At 37.5% G+C, this 15552-nt stretch overlaps 1 protein-coding gene across 1 annotated transcript in view; it reads left to right on the top strand.

Moving 5' to 3' along the window:
* Positions 1-567: 567 nt before the first annotated feature.
* cmtm6 (CKLF-like MARVEL transmembrane domain containing 6) overlaps positions 568-15552 on the top strand; it is a 30607-nt gene continuing 15622 nt past the window's right edge. The window contains exons 1-2 of the mRNA XM_057835380.1: positions 568-680; positions 4623-4746. Of these exons, the coding sequence (XP_057691363.1) occupies positions 4630-4746 (117 nt within the window). The 5' untranslated portion in view covers positions 568-680; positions 4623-4629. The remainder of the gene's footprint in view (positions 681-4622; positions 4747-15552) is intronic.

Raw genomic sequence — 15552 nt, 5'->3', positions numbered from 1 at the left:
ATTATATAAATTGTTGACGGTGATAGACGTCCAATTTATTTTGACTTGGAGGGCAGGGCATGCATTGATATCATGTCCTAAATTGTCTTATTTCCCAAAGGAGTTTTGTTAGGTTGCCAGGTCAGTCAAAACGGATTGGACATCTATTGCCGTCAATACGACTCAAACAATCACATCTAAACATCACGGCGATAGATGAACCAGAGTTGGTTTGAAAGTTTGCTGTTTTTAATTGATCGCATGTAACCTTGTCAATTTACAATGTAGAATATTCAAACTCAGGTAGTATGTCAATAATTTTACTGCTATTCAATCGGCTTTAACTTTGTTCATTAATTAAATTGTTGACTGTGATAGATGTCCAATTTATTTTGACTTGGAGTGACTTGGTGCTCACCATATTAGCTCGTGCGCACCAGATGATTTAAATTTGTTTTATTTCCGTTCATGTCCCTTTGAAGGGCTCAGTAGTTTTTCATTTTTTTGTCATCTATTTTATTTTTTTAAATTTCATAGTCAAACTTTTATTTTCTGACTTGTTTAGCCGGAAGTCATATTCGTGCTGCCACTCATCAGCTTGCGGCGAAAGTAATACTCAATGCGGAAGTTGTGATCTCGTCATTCTTTTTTAGGTACGGACAACTACGCGGCTAGTTTTTCGGTGGCAAACAATTCGAACGGTGAGTCAAACTTTTAAAAACAATGTTTTTGACAAATTCTCGCGAAGACCTTAAGCAGGTTTTATTTAAATGCGTGTATAATCAAGTCGAGTTTCACTTCTCGACGACGAGTTCAATTGTTTACCAAACCGCGTAAATAATTCCACCAATTTTACAATTTCACTTTTGTTTTAGTCTTAATTTTCACCAACGCACTGCAAACGAATATTTACTTCGACTAATTTGTCTTCGGCGTGTTTCGTTTAACTGGAAAATCTTATTTTACAGCTGCGAACCAACGCGAATTTATGATTAATTTCAAATTTAGTGCAATGATTAGTGGTCTTGTGGCGAATATGACTCAGAATCAAGTCAGTTTTTTTAGTACGTTGTTGTTTTACAATTGTTAGTACTTGTACTGTTACTTTTCGCTCGTGAAAATATTAATAACTTCACTTTGAACATGTGGTAGTACAATACTAACAAATCCAGCATATGCTGGTTTATTTACTAGCCAAACCAGTACCAAAAAAAGACCAAAACCAGCAGAACCAGTACCAAAATAACACTAAACGATACGGAATTTTTCCACTCGATATTGATACTCCAAAAATATACTCGACTGGTTATTTTCGTACTCTATTAATCTATCAACTAGTTAGGACGAATAATCGAGTCATCGGATTAGGAACATGTAATGCATAGCAGAATAAATTTTAGGAGATGTAAAACAAAAGCTTGCTAAAATTGCACTTTCAAAAAAGCGTTAAATACAAAATTTCCCGAGTGTTTTTCAAACTATGCAGGATTGCACTTTCATGTAAAAATCAGGGCTGTCAAACGATTAAATTTTTTTATCGAGTTATTTACAGCTTAAAAATTAATCACAATTCAAACCATCTATAAAATATGCCATATTTTTATGTAAATTATTGTTGGAATGGAAAGATATGACACAAGATGGATATATACATTCAACATTCTGTACATAAGTACTGTATTTGTTTATTACAACAATAAATCAACAAGATGGCATTAACTAACATTATGTTAAAGCGATCCATGGATAGAAAGACTTTTAGTTCTTAAAAGATAAATGTTAGTACAAGTTATATAAATTTTATATTAAAACCCCTCTAAATGCTTTCGTTTTAATAAAATTTGTAAAATTTTCAATCAAAAAATAAACTAGTGGCTCGCCATTGTTGATGTCAATAATTACACAATGCTCATAAAATCAGTCGCACTAAAGCGCCAGCAGAGTGAGACAAAAAACACAAGTAACAACAAGTGAGCATCACACTGTGCCGTCATTTTAATCTGTTTGAGCGGGGTATGTGCGTTAATTGCGTCAAATATTTTAATGTGATTAATTTAAAAAATTAATTACCGCCCGTTAACGCAATAATTTTGACAGCCCTAGTAAAAATGAATTAAAATAACTGAAAATAGCCTCAAACGGTATTAGATAAATAAATACATGAGGATCCAAGTACTTCCGCTTTACTTGGCATATTTCAATAATCGGAATTTGGATGTTTGTGAATCGTTCCCGAATCTTCCACGGCCGAATCGGGAATAATCTAAGAATCGGAAATTTTGCACACCTCTAGCTATTAGTATTGTTCTTAATGCTAATTGAAAGGTTTATTTCATGTTATGATTTATTTTATGGTATAGAAAATTATATAAGGTTAAAAGGTCATAAATATATACAGTATATACAGTGATTACACTCAGGGGAGAGATTGTCAATGATAAGGTAATAATTTAAGGTAAAGGCAATTCATTGATATACAAATAAGGTTTAAAAGACAAAAAGGTGAAAAGTTTTTGTAAATTTCTAATTGTGTTTTATTTGTGTGCACCAAGGATGGAATAAAAGTTGTAAACCATCAGTTTAAGAGACCATCTTTCCAATCGGGATGCTACACTAGTTAATTCTATCAGCATTTGAACTCCTTGTTTATTTGTGACTTATTATTGTTATTTACGTGTTTATTTGTACTTTGATAAATAATTTAAGCGTTCCAATATGTTTTTTGTGAATTGATAAGCGTCAACAAAAATTTCATTGCTAAATTAGTAAAAAAAAAAAAAAAAAAAAAAATTTAATTTATTAGATTAGTCGACTAATCGTAAAAATAGTCAGCTGACTAATCGGGAGAAAATTAGTTGTTTGGGACAGCCCTAATTTGAATTACAAAAATTTTTTTATTAGAAGCTAAAAAACACATCTTAACCAGGGGTGCCAATAATTATGGAGGGCACTGTATGTGTCCTCTGAAGAAGAAAGTGTCCAAATCATGGCCAACAGAATGAGTTGGTAGGGCTCTTACTAGAGAGAATTACCTCCCGCCCATGTCAGAACACAGAACCACAATATCCTCAGAAATTAGTCAGTGCCTCCACAAGGGCTTAGCACCGCTGTCTCACCAAAAAGATGCATGGGAAACCATTACAACGCCACTTTAATTAAATGAATACTCAAAGCAGCAAAATTTAATTCCAATCTTTTTTCAAATCGAATTACTCGAGTTAATCGATTAATAATAATTAGGGCTGTCAAAATTATCGCGTTAACGGGCGGTAATTAATTTTTAAAATTAATCACGTTAAAATATTTGTCGCAATTAACGCACATGCCCCGCTCAAACAGACTAAAATGACAGTATAGTGTAATGTCCGCTTGTTACTTGTTTTTTGGTGTTTGGCTCCCTCTGCTGGCGCTTGGGTCCAACTGATTTTATGGGTTAGTACCATGAGTGAACATGGTGTAATTATTGACATCAACAATGGCGAGCTACTAGTTTATTTTCTGATTGAAAATTTTACAAATTTTAATAAAACGAAAACATAAATAAATAAAAATGCAATAATTTTAGATATTTGCCGTTTTTTTCCTATTTCATTTAAAAAATAAATAATAAATAATAAATGATTGTTTTAAATTTTTAAATCATTTGAAAAAATAAAGAATATAATTTGGGGGGGAAAAAATGAAAATGACTAATAAAATATAGAAAATTGTTTTTCCCCCTTTATATTTTCAATTTAAAAAAATACATGTTTTTAAAAAAAATCATATTTTCCTTTTCTTTTAATAAATAAATCACTGAATATTTTTAAATCATTTCAATTATAAAAAGAAAATAGTCGGAACCCTAAACAGATATTTAGAAATAAAATATAGAATATATCGTTTTTATCCCCCTAATAATAAGAATATAGTTTAAAAAAAAAAAAACGATACAAATCAGGGCTTTCAAAATTATCGCGTTAACGGGTTTTAATTAATTTTTTAAATTAATCACGTTAAAACATTTGACGCAATTAACGCACATGCCCCGCTCAAACAGATTAAAATGACAGCAGTGTAATGTCCGCTTGTTACTTGTGTTTTTGGTGTTTGGAGCCTTCTGCTGGCACTTGGGTCCAAATAATTTTATGGGTTTAAGCACAATTAGTGAGCATAATGTAATTATTGACATCAACAATGGCGAGCTACTAATTTTTTTTGATTGAAAATTTTAACAAATTTTAATAAAACGAAAACATTAAGAGGGGTTTTAATATAATATTTCTATAACTTGTACTAACGTTTATCTTTTAAGAACTACAAGTCTTTCTATCCATGGATCGCTTTAAGAGAATGTTAATAATGTTAACGGCATTTGTGGATTTATTGTTATAATAAACAAATGCATACTTATGTACCGTATGTCGAATGTATATATCCGTCTTGTGTCTTATCTTTCCATTCCAACAATAATTTACAGAAAAATATGGCATATTTTATAGATGGTTTGAATTGCAATTAATTACGATGAATTAATTTTGAAGCTGTAATTAACTCGATTAAAAATTTTAATCGTTTGACAGCCCTAATAATAATCCTTGTGTTTACCGTTTTACCCACTTTGGGAAATCTTATCGATGATATGGTTGTGTGTAATGTCTCAGTTCGATCATGGCCCAAGATGAAGTTTACTCCTCCACGACGGTGCCGAATCCGAATACCGGTTGTTTCCTGGTACCAACGCAGCATCTGGACAAAGTGCGCTTTGTCGTGAAGATTCTAGAAGTGGTAAGTCTGCTTTTCTTATAGACCCTACCCACGTGACGTCACAACTCCGCTCTCCTGAATGGTACCGCCCACTTGTCCGTCAAAACATAGTGTTAACCTGTTACCTGACAAATAACCACAATTAAGATCATTGCGAGGCTAATCGCCGACAACATACGACGTAGTATGACATAGTTTCAAATTCAAGATGTTTGTGACTTCCCTTTCTTCCACCATCGTTATTTTTTTAATAATATTTAGCTGGTACCAAGTGAAAGAAACTGGCCTCGTCTACGGGGCTGACAAATAACCACAATTAAGATCATTGCGAGGCTAATCGCCGACAACATACGACGTAGTACGACATAGTTTCAAATTCAAGATGTTTGTGACTTCCCTTTCTTCCACCATCGTTATTTTTTGAATAATATTTAGCTGGTACCAAGTGAAAGAAACTGGCCTCGTCAACGGGGCTGACAAATAACCACAATTAAGATCATTGCTAGGCTAATCGCCGACAACATACACGTATGTATGTAGTGAGAGTGCTATCGCTAAACCATATAAACATTAAAAGCCTTAACTCCATTGACAAACGACATGAAATACATTAGACTTGACAGTGGATGTTAGCAATAACAAAAGATTTTGAATTAAAAATTTCGTAACTCACCTTTCCAAGCACAAGATAGATTCCTGCCGAACGAGGACCTGTTTCACCCAACCAGCAACGAAGTATTTATAAGCCTCCAAGCTCTTGAAGTTTTTCAAATTTTCGTGGGAATAGGCTGATTTTGTGTGGACAAGATAATTGTAAATATCAGCGTAGCAGATGTCAGGCAGACAGGGCGAAGACAGTGGGTCGAAAAACATCGATTTGGGCATCAAATATGGATCTGGCGACTGTATAGAACGAAGCTTTTCCACATAACGCCTTTTATGCAACACATCCAGTGAGTTTACGGCATCAGAAAGCACCGGGTCTTCCATGAAATGCATTTTAAATTCCTCGATCAATTGAAAACAATGCTAATACAGAGACAAAATGACGGACAAGTGGGCGGAACCACACAGCGAGCACGTGGTTTTGTGACGTCGGTGGGTAGGGTATATTGGTCCTTACGATGAACGTCACTGGCAAGACACTAATTTTCGTTTTAAGTCTTTTGGACGAAAATACTTATTAGTTATTTGAAAATGTGTTAGTCTTGGTCTGCTTTTCGTGGAGGAATACTCGGAAAGTTTTCGTCTAGTTTCCATTGACGAATGTTCCGAATACTTTAGTCTGTAAAAATTCCAAGGTTTTAGTCCAAAATTAGATGAAAATTTCCAATGATTTGAATGAACATTGACAGACGAGCACGTATTGTAACTTCTACAAGGAAAACGCCAACTTGGTGAGGGTTTCCCATTGGTTTTATTTGCAACCAGAAGCACGACAACTGTTAGCCATAGCTGATGCCAACAAAATCAAAACGACAATACGACAGTTTAATAGTACAGTCGCTACGCTTAAAGTGCCTGTGACACGAAAAAGCATGTTTATTTCATAATACACGTGTTATTTTATGCCTCTGAATGATATGGGCCGCTTGGATGTGTGTAGAAGCGATCGCTATTTTTATTTAGTTTTTTGAATCCCGCGCCATGAAAATGAGTGACTTCCGGCTTCGGTCTTGCATTGAGGAGGAGGGCGCTGTGGCGTGTACGGTAGAAGACGTCCTCTCCACGCTACAGTGTACTGTTGTGTATGAGGACGAAGGATTCAGCTGATTTTGCGGATTAATACGTTTATTTTTCGCATCACGCCAGCCAAACGGCTGCGGAAAAATCATTCTGTATGAGGGAGAGGCGTATGACCCTTTTTGGAGTTTCAAAAGGTTCCCATTCACCGTGGATATTTACTGTGGGACCATTGGACTTAGGAGGAAAAGAGTAAACATCTTATTTTGTATTATGTCAAATACGAATACAGCGATTACAAAGTAAACACTACAAACTTTCTTTAAATGAAGGACTACTTACGTTTGATCATTGATAGGCATGTAAAAAGCTCTCCTAATGCTCATTAGCAGCAGCACGTTAGCTGCACAAGAACTCCAGCCACCCTCCTCCGGGGAACGAACTGTAAATTGCTCTCCGCCGGTGTTGTGCGGGGCGGCTATTTTTCGGCACAACACCGGGTCGTCATGTCAAATAATCCAGGATAGTTATGTGTGATTTTCCGCTTCGAAGACTTTGAAACATCACTCAGTTCGGGTTAGCATGTCGGCTAGCTGTCACGCCTTCTGGTTTGTTTACATTCTTTGAAGCCGGGGAAGGGAAATGACATATGTCCGATTTAGGTGTCATAAAATATCGTTCGGGAGATGCGACAGTAAAGGTGAAGTCGACAGTTTTGACCATTATGGAATTTTGCCATGTCGTCCTGAATAAATGCATTTTTATTATTTCATATTCCATTTAGCACAAGACTGTTATTTGTCATGACCATGTCATTTATTTAGCAATTGGGGAAAATACTTGGATAAAAAGAATATCCTGTAAAAATATTGAAGTAAAGAGACAGACACAATGACATTTTGCCGCTCTCTTCGTCGCGTTTTCCTCGTTGTGAATAGTTCCCCCTCGATGGGCTGACTGGTCCTTCTCAAGCCATTTATATAGCTATTGGGGAAAAATACTTGGATAAAAAGAATATCCTGTAAAAATATTGGAGTAGAGAGACTGAAACAATGACATTTTGCGGCTCTCTTCATCGCGTTTTCCTTGTTCTGAATAATTCCCCCTCAATGGGCTGAATAGTAAAACCGATGAGCCCAGTCTACCGCTGACGTCATCCACCTGTTGGGGACGCTAAAGCCCTATAATGGTAGGCGTGGCTAACCGGCAGATTAAAAGACTAATTTCTCGTCATCTGTGCTTTGCTAAATTGTTGTATATAGTCGAATCGTCTCAAAATATGATTCTAATTCACATAATAATGCCATTTAAGACTTTTTTTCTCGTGTCATATGCTCTTTAAGTTGATGCTAATGCTAACGTGAATGCTATGCTAATGTTATGAGTTAAATTTATTGTGTGGTAATGTTGTTTTTGGCAGCCCTTTTAATTTTCGTCTTAGTCTTTTGGACGATAGTACCTATTAGTCTTAGTCATATTTTAGTCATCTCAAAATGTGTTTGTCTTCGTCTAGTTTTAGTCGACCAGGCTGTGTCGAAAGGCTTTGCTCACGATGGGTTAGAACAAAATCCTGCACCTACTGCAGCCCTTTGTGGAATAGTTTGCCCACCTCTGGTCTACATGGACAACGCCAACTTGGTTATAATGCACACTCAGCAGGAAAACAGTAAATTATTTGAAATTAACTATACCCACCTGCAGGGATGCATCTGGGCCGCGGCATTGATGCATTTTGACAGCCACTGGCGCAACTTTGTAACTCCACTGCACCAGCGCAAGTCTATTACGATTGGTGCTTATTGCTACATGATCTGCGCCACATATGACATACTTCTGTTAAAATAGCTAAAGAAATTAATCTAGTTAAACAGCAATTGAAAACTGTTCGTTTTCCTTCAGAGGTTTTAACTTTCGTCGTCTGCCATCTTGCCTTACCGATATCTATTCTAGAGGTTAGATGGGGCCTAAAAAATCCAGCCCGACCCCACACGGCCCGCTGGTATTGTAGCCCGACCCGGCCCGTGCCCCATCAATTAACTAGATTGTTGGAGTGACACGGAAAAAAAAAACTCAGCAGCAGCAATTTATTTTCATTTCTTCGAATTGGCAGAAAAACACAAGTTTTCTTAATGTTTAAATAGTCTACATATTTTTATGATCATTATAAACATTTACACAACGAAATAACGCTGGGAAAGTTTAATATAATAAAAAAAACATACGGTTTTGCAGACACACAGAGGAGAAGATTCAAAAGGATCACATTTGTGTTGCCTTTGTGTGCATAAATAAAAGTGTCTTTCGTAACGAATTCTCAGTTGGCAGAAAAAAACCCGCAAGTTTTCTTAACGTTTAAAGGGTATGAAAACGCAAAGGGGGTGTGAGACATCAATAGAACCGCTATGTGCCAAGATAACAAATATTGATAAAGTTAACAAAAAAAGTCAATCACATTAATGAGCAATTATCGAAAATAGATCGAAAATGACGAACATTTCCGAAAGTGTTCCGGAAACAGCCGAATGGGGCGGCGACGTCACAACAAGTGATTGACAGTTGAGGCGGCGCCAGGTGCCATTGTTTTTTATCGACGAGAGAGTAGCGTTTGGGTTTGTTTGACCAAAACATCACTAAAATGGTTCAAAACTGCTGTGCTATGTGGTGTACAAATAGCTATTTATCGGAATATAGTATCCTTGAGTTCCCGAACGCGGAAAAAAAAAAAAAAAAGCTGGACTACGCAGACAATGGGTAAAGTTCGTCCGTGCAAAGAGGGCTAATTTTCTAGACCCAGCCTCCAGCACGGTATTCTGTTATTTTCCACCTGAAAGCTTCTCGAACTATGGACAAGTGAAATCGGGTTTTGCTGCAAGATTGCTGCTCAAATCAGATGCGGTGCCCACCATACACCAGCCACCTAAATGTCCCGAGATATCAAGAAAGAGGACAATGACTGGCAAAGGAGGCTAAGGCTAAGCAAAGGAGGCGAGCAGCCAAGCTCGAAATGGCCAGAGTGAGTACTCTTTTATAATAAAAAAATATCACGCATTGGATACAGGACTGGACACATGTATAAATTATCGCTCGTAAAATATAGAGAACAAATCCTCTGATCCCATTCATATTTGTGTCTGTTGGCAGAGCGAAAAGCTATGATAGCGCAATAAATGATAATTATTCTATGCATTCCTTTATTTTGTCACGGTGTATCAGCTTCACAAAAAGAAATGCAAAACAAATCATTGGTGTTTCCCACACGATCTGCTGCCGATGTTTCATCAGTGTCATTGCTCCCCTCAATGACCGTTTCATTACGCTGCATTGGCGTTGGTTTGGGCTCAAATTGGTAACCTAAAACACCGATTAAAGCTTCGTAACTCTCCTCGTCACCATTAGATGAACATTCGTTACGTCGGATTCGTCGCTGAAACTAGAAACGAAATTGTCTGCCATCATCGCCGCCATTCAGTATTAAAGCACTGAGCCTTTTTCTTGTTGAAGAAACAATTCTGAATTCTCTTTTATTGACAATGTTTCTTCATGAGGGAACATGGAATATGTGCAGAGCAGGACGAACACAATGCAACAGCATAAACAGCTCAAAACACCGCTAATTCTCCCCTCACTAGAAGGAATTATATTGATGCAGACAGGCGCTGCCCCCCTAGTGGCCGGTAGCACTCTCTTCACTTGTAATGACGTCACGCACACAATCTGCCAGATCTCGGGCGCCGGTCGTTTTAGCTTGACAGTCGATCGAAATTTCTCTCATTTTCTTGTGTGTAATTACACGAAGTGGCATGATATGAATACAAAAGGCATGCATTTATGGATAAATGATGGAATATTAACATTTCCCCAGGGGTTGACATACCCTTTAAATATTCTACATATTTTTATGATCATTATAAAAGCATTTACACAACGAAATAACGCTGGGGAAGTTTAATATAATAAAAAAACATACGGTTTTGCAGACACACAGTGGAGAAGATTCAAAAGGATCACATTTGTGTTGCCTTTGTGTGCATAAATAAAAGTGTCTTTCGTAACGAATCGCAAGCGCCACAGCGGGAGGAGAAGAAGAAAAAGCGGGCGGCGCCACGGCGTTCATGTGCGTACACAAGCAAATGCACAATACAGAGAGCTCGCTCTCGGTTTTATCCCATTTTTTTATATATACAGTAATTTATTAGTCCGGCGTGGCGGCCCGACCCGACCCAACCCGAACATGAATGTTTAACATTTTGGGCCCGACGGGTCGGGTCGGGTTCGGGCACAAGATCTAACCTCTAATCTAGCCATAATCACCTTGCATTTGTTTCGGTGCATTCCAAATAAATTAAAATTGTTTGTTGATATATTAGAAAAATAGATTTTACTCAAATAATGGTTTTGCATTTGCAATTTAGAAATATCATGCTCCAATGAATGTATTTTGGTTTATTTCAATCAGTTTTGCATACTTCGGCAATCTAGTTAAATCAGGCCCCATCAATTTTAGAATTTGGCCCCCTTTTCAGACACAAGGAGGCCAACTGGCCCCTTTTTTAATTTCCCTGATGCATCCCTGCACCTGGACGCCACGAACTGTATGGAGAGAGAAAAAAAAAAAAAAAAGTTGTCCGAGAGTTTAAGCGGACGCTTGCCTTTAGCATTAGCCTAATGCTAACGCGAATGCTATGCTAACGGTACGAGTTACATTTAGTGTGTGATGATCCCTCAGCATAGACCTTTAAAGGCTAAAACTAAATTGCATGTTCTTTCTGGGTAAGATTAGAAAACAAATTTAACTGTGTGTGCAAGCCTGGAGAATGGAGAGAAGCAGCACGTCACATGAGTGACACAACCAGGCACTGCTACGATGCAAGCTAACTACACATAAAATGTCACAAATTGTGAACATGTGATGGAAACTATTGTGCGATTTTGACTCGTTCTCGTCAGATGAAAACTGGCAATGGTCTCGTTATGTTTTAGTCTCCTTAAACACATTTTTAGCTCGTTATCGTCTCGTCATTGTCATAGTAAAAATTGTTCGTTGACGAAATATTTTCGTTATAGTCATCTTTGATGAAAACAACACCAGTGTGTAATGATCACTCAGCATTAACCTTTAAATGCTAAAGCAACATTGCATATTAACTCCTACCATGTGTTTCAAAACAAGCAAGCCTGGAGTGCAGCCTGGCTTGAACAACATCATGGTCTTTAGTCATGAATAAGTTAACCAGCAGTCAACCGGCGACGGTCGAGGGGGCGGCACTGGACATGTCCCTAAAGTGGCACGACTCAAACACTGCTACGATGTAGGCTGACTAACTACACGTACTATAAGAAAATGAACTAATGACGGAAACTTAATCAGATGAAACCTATAATAATTAGTCATTCGAATAGAAAGAAGCTTCAAATCAAATTTTGCTGCTCCGAGGATTTGTTTATTTCGAGTGGCTTTGTAATGATTTGTTTTGAAAGTGTTTGCATTTATTTTTGTTGATTTGGGGAATACACTGCCCTCTAGTGGCAACAGTGAATGACATACCTCATCTAACACGGCCAAATCCAGCTGCTCCCTGTTAGTTTTTGTTTGAGCTAATGTTTGTTTATGCATTTTCTTACTTAGTGTAGATTTTTTGTGGGAATACAGTTGGGCAAATAAGTATTTAGTCAACCACCAATTGTGCAAGTTCTCCTACTTGAAAAGATTAGAGACGCCTGTAATTGTCAACATGGGTAAACCTCAACCATGAGAGACACAATGTGGAAAAAAACCCAGAAAATCACATTGTTTGATTTTTAAAGAATTTATTTCCAAATTAGAGTGGAAAATAAGTATTTGGTCACCTACAAACAAGCAAGATTTCTGGCTGGCTTCACTCGTTACCTGTATTAATGGCACCTGTTTTAACTCATTATTGGTATAAAAGACACCTGTCCACAAGCTCAGTCAGTCACACTCCAAACTCCACTATGGCCAAGACCAAAGAGCTGTCAAAGGACACTACAGAAAAAATTGTAGATCTGCACCAGGCTGGGAAGACTGAATCCGCAATAGGTAAAACGCTTGGTGTAAAGAAATCAACTGTGGGAGCAATTATTAGAAAATGGAAGACTTACAAGACCACTGATAATCTCCCTTGATCTGGGGCTCCGTGCAAGATCTCACCCCGTGGTGTCAAAATGATAACAAGAACGGTGAGCAAAAATCCCAGAACCACACGTGGAGACCAAGTGAATGACCTACAGAGAGCTGGGACCACAGTAACAAAGGCTACTATCAGTAACACAGTGCGCCGCCAGGGACTCAAATCCTGCACTGCCAGACGTGTCCCCCTGCTGAAGAAAGTACACGTCCAGGCTAGGCATGTGCCGGTTACCGGTTTCACAGTGTACCGTGGTGTGGAAACGTCGCGGTTTCAAAACCACTAAAATTTTCCGTCAGACCGTAGTACGGTATTCGCTATTTTTCTTATGTCAAAAATGCAGCCAGAAGTGGCTTGGCGCGGCAGCGCTCACCCCCTCCCGTTTGTTGCTGTGTGTGAAAGTGACGCGGCTGGCCGAAAAAAACAAATACTCCAAACATAAGGCGTACTGTTCTTCAATTTATTGAGCTCTCAAATCGTGGTAAGTGTAAGATACAAAATGAATACATTTAAAATGTTTTACAATTAGATTTTTCCATGTGAGTAGCTTCAACAGATTAGCACCATAGAAAAAGTTCGCCAAAAACGAAACACACATTTTCCTTTCAAATTGAATATACAAACTAACTAAAAGCTTACAAAGATGAATGTTAGCCGAGGCTTAGCTGGGAGAGCTACTTCGTTGCGTGTGACAGCCACAGAGTGAGAAAACAAGCTTGATTCGCTTGAATGAAGGGGAAAAAGTGATAGCGTCAAAGATCTCTAATTGTGAAAGATGATCTTGCCCTAAGCACAAATCCACGTTCGCTGGATCAAGGGGAGGTCTCACTCCCAATGTTTTTTTTTATTTTTTAGATTAAACCTTTCCACAACAATATTGACATTTTAGCTAACTTATACATTTTTAACTAAGTTATGAATTCTTTATGTTCTTTTTAACACAAAGGCATGACGTCATGTAGACTAGAGTTGACGCTAGAGGTGTGCAAAATTTCCGATTCTTAGATTATTCGCGATTCGGCCGTGGAAGATTCGAGAACGATTCACAAACTAAACATAGCGAAACATCATGCTTCCCATTACCCGGCCCCTCGGGTAATGCCAATGCTCAACTCACGGCTCTAGCTCAACTCATGCAACGAGATAAAAAAGACACAACAACATACCTGACTGCTGCCGAAAAGCTGCTACAAAGTTCATCCATATAATATTACGGTGGATATCATTTATATAGGACTAGATGCAATATAAATTTGGTAGTGTTAGAAGCACATCTACAAAAAGCTAGATACGGGCGTTATAAACGGCCACCATCTTAAAGCAGTACACTTCACTGCAAGGCTGTTGTAACGAACCTTCCAAGCAAACCTAATTAACTTTTTATCTAAAATACTCCTAAATCGGTAAAATATTGACTTGAATCCATCTTTAAAATAGTTTTAAAACTTTCACATGTCGAAAGTAGACAAAAGGGAAATTATGAAATAACGGGAGCAATTTTAACAAATTTAACGGTTGATTCACAGCATTAAATTAATTGAATGTAGTTTAAAGCTGCTGATACAGAATGGGGACTGGAGTTTTTTATTTAATGTTATTTTTGTATATTTGTTTACTGCTATATGTTAACTTGATACTGAAATAGTGGTGTGGTTTAGCCTGAGAGTATTTTTGAACAATTTTGGAACGAATGTACAAAACATCTAAAAAAAAAAGAAAGAAAAAAAAGGAGGGGGGTGCATTAATAATCATTTTATAATCGAATCGGAGCCTCTGAATCGTAATCGTAATCGAATCGTTAGGTGCCCAAAGATTCCCAGCTCTAGTTGACACAGTGGCTGAAAATGGCGAAACTTCACTTAAGCTTTTCCACCCTCAAAAAAAAAGTCATGCAGTATAAATTTTTAAAATTTTTTATTCAGAAGTGTTTTTACTTTTTTATAGAAATTATTTTGTTTTGCTCTAATCTTGAGCAACTTGAGCTGTGGCTGTGAGTATAGTCTATAAATTATATTTAGTTTAATGTAATTTAAAATATTTTTTTATTGATAATTTATTTATTTTAACAATATATTCATGTTCCAATTTGCAACTATGGTCTGGAAAAAAAAGTCCTGTTCAATGGAAAAAAAGTTACTTTTTTTAACCCATACATCTCAAAAAATTTTTGGAGCTGTAATTGCAATACCGTGATACTGTGAAACCGCGGTATTTTTGCTCACGGTTATCGTACCGTCAAAATATCATACCGACACATGCGTAGTCCAGGCCCGTCTGCGGTTCGCTAGAGAGCATTTGTATGATCCAGAAGAGGACTAGGAGAATGTGTTATGGTCAGATGAAACCAAAATAGAACTTTTTGGTAGAAACGCAGGTTCACGTGTTTGGAGGAGAAAGAATACTGAATCGCATCGGAAGAACACCATACCCACTGTGAAGCATGGGGGTAGAAACATCATGCTTTGGGGCTGTTTTTCTGCAAAGGGACCAGGACGACTGATCTCTGTAAAAGGAAAAAATGAATGGGGCCATGTATCGAGAGATTTTGAGTGAAAATCTCCTTCCGTCAGCAAGGACATTGAAGATGAGACGTGGCTGGGTCTTTCAGCATGACAATAATCCCAAACACACAGCCAGGGCAACAAAGGAGTGACTTTGTAAGAAGCATTTCAAGGTCCTGGAGTGGCCTAGCCAATCTCCAGATCTCAACCCCATAGAAAATCTGTGGAGGAAGGAGATCTGCATGGAGGAATGGGCCAAAATACCAGCAACAGTGTGTGAAAAGCTTGTGAAGAATTACAGAAAACGTTTGGCCTCCGTTATTGCCAACAAAGGGAACATAACAAAGTATTGAGATGAACTTTTGGTATTGACCAAATACTTATTTTCCACCATGATTTGCAAATAAATTCTTTAAAAATCAAACAATGTGATTTTCTGTTTTTTTTTTCTCCCACATTCTGTCTCTCATTGTTGAGGTTTACCCATGTTGACAATC

This window comes from Corythoichthys intestinalis, chromosome 4, assembly GCF_030265065.1.
Source record: "Corythoichthys intestinalis isolate RoL2023-P3 chromosome 4, ASM3026506v1, whole genome shotgun sequence".
NCBI classification, from domain to species: domain Eukaryota; kingdom Metazoa; phylum Chordata; class Actinopteri; order Syngnathiformes; family Syngnathidae; genus Corythoichthys; species Corythoichthys intestinalis.
The sequence above is the reverse complement of the archived record's forward strand: the minus strand, read 5'-3'. Positions and strand labels throughout refer to the sequence as shown.